Below are 9,996 nucleotides of genomic sequence, written 5' to 3' on the forward strand. Positions count from 1 at the left end.
AGACGTAGGAAAACCAACAAAAAATTGTCAAAAACCTCATAAATACAACTTTTTCATGTAGTTTTTCTGAAAGTTTTGGCAAGAACATTAGAATGGAATCACATGGATTCAACAGTCCTGTGGAATCACATGGATTGCAGTCACAGACTGGTTTGGGTTGGGAAGGACCTCCACTCCCTCTCCTCCCACCCCTGCCATGGGCAGAGACTCCTTCCCCTATCCCAGGGTGCTCCAAGCCCTGTCCAACCTGGCCTTGAAAATTGCTGGCAAATCATGTGGGGGATGAATTACTGCCAATAATAAATTCGAGAGAGCCCTTTCCCATATTTTACTTGGTTCTGGTGGCTCTTCCAGCTGAGATTGGACCTTCTCCACTGCCTTTCCCACCTCCACATGACCACAAGGACATCTCTGTCCCTCACAGGGGTTTATCCAGGCTTTGCTTGGCTTTTACAGCTGGGAATTGTCACTCTCCCTCTCCTCCTCACCCCACAGAGTGACCACCCCAACATTCCTTCCCCTCCCCCGCCCCACGTTCCACCCCGAGGCAGTGGCCAGAAGTCCCTTGGTTTTCCTGCGAGGAAATGAAAAGTCCTGTGTGGATGTGAATGCCCTTCCCTCTCCTGCAGGGGTGACCACTGGGGCCAGGGGCTGGGCTTGGAGCTGGTCCTGGGGAATGCTCCAGCTCCTTCCAGTTGGGTTAGGACACAAAGGCAAAGCTGATTCAGGCCCAGCCAGGAAGAGCCTGGGAGAGGATCGGAGGGGTCCTGCTGTCCTTGTGCCTTGTCCTGGACAGTGACAGGGATTTAGGAAGAGCTGTACTTGTTGCTCAGGCGGGAGCTGCTCCGGTCCAGCCCCAGCTCCTGCCCCGTGGCTTTCCACTTCCCAACAGATCCCTTCTCATCCGTGGGGGTGACGCTCAGGGCCGGCCTCTGGCACCAGCAGCACAGGCAGGACTGGGGAGACACAAGAGGGAGAGGTCACACACGGGGGATATGGGAAAAGAGGAGGAAATATTCCCACATTGTGCCAGCAGGTGTCACTGCACAGTGCCAGGCTGGGAATTGCTGAGCGTTGCTGTCCTGCATTTTCCTGGGAGTGGGTTTTCCAGGATAGGGCTGGTGAGGGTAGGAAATGAGGACACTGAAATTTGAGGCATTTTTTGTAATTGTGTGTTCTTGTTATTAGGGGACAAAAAATACAGGTGATGCTTAGCTGGGCTCAAATCCCATCCCGTCCTGTCCCATCCCATCCCAGTCTCCTTCCCTTTCTTTCTCAGGGCTTCACTACTCCTGAAAATTATCTCCCAACATCTTGGGTTCAAAGTCTGCAGCAGCCCCAGCCCTTGTTCTGATGGTTTCTGGGGATGTTCCTGTCCCAGAGTGACAGGGAATTTTTGGCTTGTCCTAAATCCTGCTCTGGTAAAAGCCTCCCCCCAGCAGGGGACTGAGCTCTGGTGTATTTGGAGAAGAGAAGTATCTAACAGGGAAAATTTGGGGTGAAGAATAAGATCAACTTGTGCCCCTGGGCCTGGTGAGCGCAGCCAGGAGCTCTGGAGGGATCATTCCTACCTGGAAGCAGTTCTTGAATTTCCGGCTTACAAAGTACAGAGCCACGGGGTTGATGCAGGAGTTGAGGGAGGCCATGTTGATCCCGAAATAATCCATCACCAGGAGGAAACTGAGATGGGAAGGGAGAGAACAGATGTGTCAGGAGTTCATGGATAACAAAGGGAATTTCCAAACTGCCTAGCCTGGGATCCTGCTTCCATGGAGGACCAGTGACTGATAACAGAGCTGAGCACAAATCCATCCTTCCCTGAGAATAAACACTTTTCCTTGCATGGAGCAGTCCCTGAGGAGGCCAAGAACATGAGCTGTGATTTCTCCTGGTGCTCCTGATGTTCCCAAACCCCAGCACAGCATCAGCCCCTGGCCTGGGCTGGATTTTGGCTGGTGGGTGGAAGGGGAGGCAGACAGGCACTTCCCACCTGGCAGAAAGTGAGGAGCCCTCAGCCCTGCTGGGAATGTTTCTGTGCTCAGGAGACCTCAGCCTCACAGGGACATTCCAAAATATAATTTAACTCTTCTCATGTGCCCCCCACCCTCTCCGTGCCCATCAGGAGGGCAGTGCAAGGAATTACTGAAAGCAGGAGGTGGAAGGCAACTCCCCCAGTCTGGTCCAACCCGACAGGGCCTGTGCTGGTGCCAGGGGGGCTCCCAGGCTGGTGTCACCTGCTGGGGGCCCTACCTGAGCAGCTCGCAGCGGTTGGGGTCCGTCTGGTCGTAGATGGTCTTCTTGAGGATGCGGCTGAGGTGCAGGGGCAGCCAGCAGAGCGCGAAGATCACCACCAGGCAGAACACAGTCTTGGCCACCTCCCGGCGCTGCCAGACAGGGGCAGTGGAGGGGGGATGAGCATGGGGGAGCAGGTCCCAAATTGTGGAATCGTGGAATGGTTTGGGTTGGAAGGAACCTTAAAGCTTGTCTTGTCCCGCCTGCGCTAGCCCAGGTTGCTCCTGCAATTCTGCATCAGGTTGCAGAAAAGGGCAGGGCAGCAGCAGCTCCATGTGGGCCAGACCCCTCCCCACCATCGCTGCTGGTGGCTCTGCTGGGATGGTGTTCCCTGGGACACGGGGCCTCCTCCATCCACCCATCACGCTATTAAGATCCTCAAGGAATCATTCCCAAAGTGTGGGAGGGGACAACGAACTCTTCCTGCACCCCTTGTCTGGGATTTGGCACATCCAGTCTTTGGTCCAGTGTGGTGTGGGCTGGGATAAATGACCAGGAGAGCTCTAATGAAGCTGGGCTGTGGCCAGAAGGGTTTGGGATCATCCCTGAGGCTGGCGATTATGGAGCTGAAGGCCCTTTTCCCTGGTGTAATCCCTTCACTAACATGCCTGTGAGGCTGTGCCAGCTCATCCTGTCCTTCACAGGGATGGGAAGTGTCCCCCCTCCAACAGCACTCCCTCCTCTTTGGGAATGCCAGGATTCCTCCCTGGTTCTCTCACCCGTTTCATGTGGTCATTAAGAGCGATCCTCATCCCGTTCCTCTTGCTCAGCATCTCACAAGACATGAGGGTGTAGAAGATGCCCGTGCACACCAAGGGCAGGCAGAAATAGAAGCCAAAAAGCCACCAGTCCTTCACATCCTGGTAGAACTGTGGGGGAAAGGGACAGAGAGCAGCTGGAAATGGGGAAAGGGGTAACTTGGGATGCACATGTGCCCTCCTGGAGCAAGATTGGGATTGGGATTGGGGTTGGGATTGGGGTTGGGATTGGGATGCACACATACCCTCCTGAAGCAGGATTAGGATTGGGGTTGGGATTGGGATTGGGATGCACACATATCCTCCTGAAGCAGGATTAGGATTAGGGTCGGGATTGGGATTGGGATTGGGATGGGGATGCACAGGTACCCTCATGAAGTGGGACTTCTGCTCCGAGGCCAGCATGCACACCCACAGGTGCTGCTCCCAGTAGCTCAACTCCACCATGTCGAAGGCGATGGCCTCAGGCACTGCCAGCACGATGGCCACTGCCCAGATCAGCAGCACCTCCATGGCCTTCCACATGGGGATCCCAATGCCCTGGATCCGGCTCCAGGATGCCACTGCTCGGTATCTGCCCAGGTGTGGGAACGGGACAGGAGCAGATGAGAGTGAGAAAAGCAGCCAGGGAGGGGAGCAGAAGGTGCAGGTTAGAATTGTCCCCAAAGGTCCTTTCCTTCACACCTTCCTCCTCCACCTCAGAACCTTCCCAAGTGTGGGAATGGGAAGCAGGGGCTCAGTGGATGGATGGGATGGGATGGGATGGGATGGGATGGGATGGGATGGGATGGGATGGGATGGGATGGGGGCTGTCCTTGGCCACCCTTCCTCACCACCCCACCCACACCACAATCCTCCCCTCAGCTTTTCCCAGCAGGACTTCAGCTCTGTCAACAGAGAGTTCCTGCTGGATTCCAGCTCCACATGAGAGCAGTCTGTCCCCATCTTGGCACTGGCCTGAGAACGAGCCCCTGGTTCTGCCTCTGGTCCCAGCCAAGGGCCAGGGGCAGGCTGGGCAGGGCAGGGGTGGCTCTTGTGTCTCACCTGTCGATGCTGAGGGCACAGAGGCTGAGCACCGTGATGCCCACGGAGGCTTTCTGGATGAAGGGCACCAGCTTGCAGACCTGCACCCCGAAGGGCCAGTCCTTGGCCAGGAGCTGGGGAGGATCCACAAGTTACCAGGCTGCTTTGGGAATGTGCTCCCAGCTTCCTCTGTGTGGGTGCACTCACGATGTGTGGGGTCCACAGAGAGCAAGGAGAGCGCTTTGAGCTTCCCACCACTTGGGAATGTGGGCACTTTCCCACGATTTGCTGGCACTGGGAAACTTTCATTTCCCTGACTGGACACAGAGATAAAGGATGGTCCAGACAGCAGGGCCTGACTCCAGACCCTGGGGGGTTTTGAATGGATCTGAGTCCTAAACTCCACACTAGGCTGCTTTGGATTGTTCTGAAAGTGACAATGAAAGTCATGCTCTGACACAGCCAAAGTCCAGCCTGGACAGCTTCAAAGCTGTGTCTCCCAAGCCTTTTTCAGACTCTGACCCCCGAGCACACTCACTTTCCTGACAGAACACAGGCTCTGTGGCCCCACACTCAGCCAGGACAAGCAGAGGTGGGGACAATGTGTCCTGATGGCTGGAGAAATCCAGGCCACTCCTTCAAGAGGAGAATGAGGCTGAGTTCACAACCCTTCTGTCCCCCTGGCCCCTGGAGCCCTTCCTGAGGCTATCCCAGAACCACCTACCCATTCCAGCTCTTTCCTGCAGCCTCAGGCAGCAACACAGACCATGGAATCCCAGAAGGGTTTCCTCAAAGGGGAACCCCAAAGCTCATCCAGTTCCACCCCTTGCCATGGGCAGGGACACCCTACACCATCCCAGGCTGCTCCAAGCCCCATCCAAGCTGGCCTTGGACGCTTCCAGAGATCCAGGGGCAGCCACAGCTCCTTCCAGGAGCTCCTCCCAGGCCCCCGAGGCGAGAGCAGCCCCATCCCAGCTGTGCCACGCAGGGCCGACCTTGTAGACGTTGATGGGCAGCGCGATGAGGATGTAGAGCAGGTCCCCCAGGGCCAGGCTGGCGATGAGGACGTTGGGGCCGTTCCTCATGCACTTGTTCTTGTAGATGATGCGCAGCAGCGTGGAGTTGCCGATGATACCCACAATGAAGATGGTGCAGGACACGATGGTGTTGATGTACTTGAAGACGTGACGGATGTCGGCGGGCCGGGCGCACACGGGCAGCAGGGGCGGCTCTGAGGGGCCACTCCCGGTGGTGCTGTCCGACACATTGGGCGTGGGCACACCCCGCAGCAGCCCAGGCTGCAGCAGGCTGTAGGCCTGTTCCTGGCTGAGCGCCTCCAGGGGCACGGTGCTCTCCTGGAAGGCCTGTGGGGTCTGGCTGTGTGCCCCGGAGAAGAGGCAGCTCAGGACGATTGCCAGAGCGGCAGGAGCTGGGATTGGTCCTGCTGAGGGCATGAAGCTGGGGGCAGGAGTCCTCATGATGCTTGTGGGATGTCCTTGGGGTCCTGCTGGGATCTGCCAGTGGAGAAAGGGATCAGGGAGAGAAATTGTTTAGCAGAGGATGGAGAAATGGGATATTGGAGAGAAGGAAAGTTGCCCAGCCTGGAGAGGAGGAGGCTGAGGTCAGACCTCATGGGAGTCTGAAAGCTCTTCACAGGAGGTAACTCCGATCTCTGCTCGCTGTGAGCAGGGACAGACCCCAGGGAATGGCTGGAGCTGTGTCGGGGAGGGTCAGCCTGAGTATCAGGAAAGGTTCTTCCCCCAGAGGGTGCTGGCACTGCCCAGGCTCCCCAGGGAATGGGCACGGCCCCGAGGCTGCCAGAGCTCCAGGAACCTTTGGACAGCACTGCCAGGGATGCCCAGGGTGGGGTTGTTGGGGGGTCTGGGCAGGGCCAGGGGCTGGGATGGATCATCCTGTGGGTCCTTTCCAAGCTGGGATATTCTATTTTATGAGTCAACTCTATTTATGAGTTGCTGGAGAGCTCCATCATCCCAGCAAACAGAAACTATGCCAGATCGGATCCCACCAGGCCAGAGCTGTTGACCCTGAGGGTGGGGTTTGTGCTGCTAAATTTAAACAGTTCAGTAGAACAAACTGGAAGGAGAACAACCCGTCCCTTGTGCCTCTCACGTGGCCCTGCAGTGGCTGGGACACCTGCCTGTGCTCAGTGAGTGTGGGAGCAGGGACTGCACCTCCTGCATTGCTGCTCCTGTGGACAGTCCCAATTCCCTTCTGTGCCCATCCCACTCCTCACTTAGAATCCCAGAATCCCTGAGTTGGAAAAGCCCTCCAGGATCATCGAGTCCAAGCTGTGCCTAATCCCCACTTCACCACCAGCCCAGAGCACTGAGTCCAGGTGTTCTTGGACACCTCCAGGGATGGGCACTCCAAACCTCAGCCCCTTCCAAGGCCTGAGCACCTTTTCCATGGGGAAATTCCTCCTAGTATCCACCCTGAACCTCCCCTAGCCCAGCCTGAGGCTGTTCCCTCTCCTCCTGTTCCTGTTCCCTGGAGCAGAGCCCAACCCCCCCAGCTGTCCCGTCCTGTGAGGGAGCTGTAGGGTTTTGTTTTGGGGCATTTAGTTCCTGACAGGTTGAGGTTGCAGTTTTGGGGCACATCTCTCAATGCCTGCCCATCTTGGCAGTTCTGCAGTCCCACCTCAGGGTCCAGAGAACCAGCAGAACTTTTCCAGTTCATTCCACGGGGAAACTGAAGCCTCACCAACATCCCCCTGCCCAGCTGGTCCCACGGGCTGCCCCTGCAAAGGGAGGGCTCAGCACAGCCCTGCTGGGAAAGCACTGCAGGGCTTTTTCCAGCAGAGCCATATCTGACAGAGGTGACATCTCCCCCATTAATGTGCAGCAGCACAGCCTCTCCTTCCCCATGCTCACCCCAAACTGAACCCCTTCCTCCCCAAACCCCAGTGCCTGCCCCGCTCCCTACCCAGGGCTCTCAATCTAATCTCCCTGGGCTCTTTCCAGCCCTGGCTGCTGACACAGATCTGCTGAAAGGTCTCCAGGGCTGGAGCACCAGTGAACATCCCCGGAGTGGTTTTGCTTTGCACAGCTCTGACCAAGCAGGAAGAGCCCAGGGGCTGCACCACAACCACAGGGAGAGCTGAGGGTGGTGGTGGCACCACCCGGGGTGGGAGTTTGAGGAAGGGTGATCCAGGCTGAGAAATGAGCCCAGAGAAGGAGCAAACTCCAGCCTGTTTCTCAAACAGGGATAAATCTGGAGGCTCCTGGTTGGAGTGAATAAGGAACACTTTTGTCAAACTGAAACTTTCCAGCTCTGAAGGAAAAAGAAATTACTGTGGCTGGACTGGGAACTGGAGCCTTGGTGAGAGTCCCTGGGATTTCCCTGCTCCAGGGAACAAGTGAGGCAGGGATCAGGGAGCCTGACTGGGATCAGAGCGGGGACTCAAGCTCTGTTCTGACTCCTGCAGGCAGAGCTGGGATCTGATCCCAAACCGGCTGTACCCGGGATCTGCTCCCAGGAGCTGCCAGCCAAGGCACTCCCAGGTTGTAGCAGGGCTCTCCCAGCCCATGGCAGGGGGAATCCCAGGCCCAGCACAGCTCCCACCCTGGGAGGAGGTGGCCAGGCCAGCCGGGAGCCCCCAGGACTGCCCACAGCTCCTGTGGACACGGCTGTGCCTCCCCCAGGGGGTCGGGCTTTGTGGAAATGCCTGGGCTGGGCTGGGAAGGGCGAAGAAAGGAAGGGAGAGATGGATAAATACCCCAAAGGATCACAAATCCCTGCTCTGACCCATTCCAGCCACACCTGGGACAGGTGTCCACTGGGGGTGTCCCAGCCTCTCCTCCCTACCGTGCCCACGGGATTGCAGCTCTCAGGAGAGGGCAGACCCAGCTCAGAATTCCTGCCTGAGGTCCCTGAGGGGTCTCAGGGACAGCTTTGGATGCCAGAGCACCCCTGGAAAAGAGAACGTGCCTAGAGCCCCCCACAGCCCTGGGCTCTTTCATGAGCCCAGCCTGACCTCAGAGCTCTGATAATGAAAAATGTAGAAGCATAAAAACCCTGGGGCAGAGGAGCCCATGTGAGGGAGGATCACAGGACAGGGCTCCTGCCCAGCCCCTCCACAGCGCAGCTGCAGAGCACTGGAGAGGAAAAACACTTCCTCCCCATCTCGCCTTAAACTGAATCAAATCTTTTGTTAAATCCAAAATTTAGGCAAAGAGAAATGGTTCTCTCCTGCCCAGCTGTCCATTTACTCCTTGCCATTTACTCCATCTTGGAGTGCTTGGAAGCACAGCCCTTCCTCAGCTGAGGGAAACTGAGGCACAGGAGCATAAAGAAGCTTGTTCAGCTGGGAAACAAATACCAGCATGGGTAAACCCCAGATCCAGAACTGCTTTCACCCATCCAAGGGGGAATTTTAACTGTGCCCAGCCCAAAGCTGAAGTCACTGGAATCCTGACATGGATTCAGGGAATTAGGGAGAGACTCCCAGACAGAAAATCAGACTGAAAACTGATTCAGTCACCTCAACTCTAGAGAGCCTAAATCTGCCTGAAAGGTGCCGTGAGTGGGATTGGAATCCCTCCTCCCCGGGAGCCCAGGAGAGCCCAGCACCAGGCAGCATCCTCACCTCCAGCAGCCTCTCCCTCCATCTTTCTCCTCCTCCTCTCCCTCCCTTCCAGAGCAGTTCCACCTCTCCAGACTCATCTCTCCAGACACCAAACACAGCTTTTTTGTGGATAAATACTGCAGCACAATCTCTGTGCATGGAGGAGAGGAGGAAGAGAGGTGACAGCAGCACATCCCACCACTCCCTGCCCCGAGCCCAGCCTGCTCCAGGAGCAGGAGTTTCCACCCCAGGTGTACTGGATTTCTCCTCTCCCTGCCACATCCTGGACCTTGTCCAGGCACTGTGGTCCCTCCAACGCCTTCCCCAGAGGGAAAAAAAACGTGCAAAAAATCACCCTGACACAAGGAATCGTTTTGTCTGCAGATTAATACACAAAACAGCAAAGCTTTCCATTGGAGTCGTTACCTTCCTGCTGACCATGGAATTTGGGAGCTGTTCCTCAGGGCTCCTTCCCCCTGCCCGGGACGCTGGGCATGTCCTGGGGGAGCTGCACTGGTTTGGATGCTGCTGTTGGCTTTTGTGAGGGGCTGGAGCTGCGGGGAATGCTCCTTCCTCCCGTGGCTCCTGCAGTGGGTGGTTTTATAGAACATCCCAGGGTTCCCCCAGCGCAGCTCCTGCAACCAATGGCTGAGGGTGGGATGGGGATGGAGGAGGGAAAAGCAGCAGAAACACGGGACAGCTCTGGGAAGGAGTGAAAATAACAAACAAATAAAGTTGCACAGGGGGTGGCACTGTCTGCTCCGTGAGTGACAGGATCTTCATCTCAAGATTTGTTCAAAGTTGCTGATGAGAACTGGACCAGCCTGGCTTTTCTCAGTGGTCAAGGTTTGTAAATAGGGTAGAAATCATCTGTGTACGCAGGAAAAGCCAGGTTTAGTGGGAAGGACACGGAGGTAGAGCCAGGTTAAGTGGGAAAGACATGAAGGTAAAGCCAGGTTTAAGTGGGAAGGACACGGAGGTAGAACTAAGTTTAAGTAGGAAGGACACAGAGGTAAAGACAGGTTTAATGGGAAGGACATGGAGGTAGAGCCAGGTTTAAGTGGGAAGGACAGCAGGAAAAGCTGCTGTCTTGTTTGGTGGGCTGGGGTGGATGGACACAGCCCATGCCTGGCCTCGCCTGGAGCACTCAGCTGCTGCCCCTTTTTGTCCAGTAATACCCAGAGATGTTTCCACCTTTTGTGTCCCAGAGCTGACTCTGGAGCTCAGTGGATCATTCCTGCACCTTGGTACATTCCTGGTACTCTGGGGCTGGGCTTTGGGTCGGGCCCACGTGGGAGCAAACAAGTCCATTGCCAGCTGGAGGCTCTGAAGGGCAGC

At 56.3% G+C, this 9,996-nt stretch overlaps 1 protein-coding gene across 1 annotated transcript; it reads right to left on the bottom strand.

The window, feature by feature from the left end:
* Positions 1-39: 39 nt before the first annotated feature.
* Positions 40-9,225, bottom strand: LOC128794981 (endothelin receptor type B-like). The gene is made up of 8 exons (XM_053955313.1): positions 9,085-9,225; positions 5,069-5,587; positions 4,095-4,207; positions 3,420-3,624; positions 3,012-3,161; positions 2,251-2,384; positions 1,572-1,680; positions 40-956 (listed from the first exon to the last, which is right to left on the bottom strand). The coding sequence occupies exons 1-8, from the start codon at positions 9,097-9,099 to the stop codon at positions 807-809; spliced, it is 1,395 nt and encodes a 464-aa protein (XP_053811288.1). The 5' UTR covers positions 9,100-9,225; the 3' UTR covers positions 40-806.
* Between the last annotated feature and the right edge of the window lie 771 nt (positions 9,226-9,996).

The sequence above is a fragment of the Vidua chalybeata genome, chromosome 14 (genome assembly GCF_026979565.1).
Source record: "Vidua chalybeata isolate OUT-0048 chromosome 14, bVidCha1 merged haplotype, whole genome shotgun sequence".
Classification (NCBI taxonomy): Eukaryota; Metazoa; Chordata; class Aves; order Passeriformes; family Viduidae; genus Vidua; species Vidua chalybeata.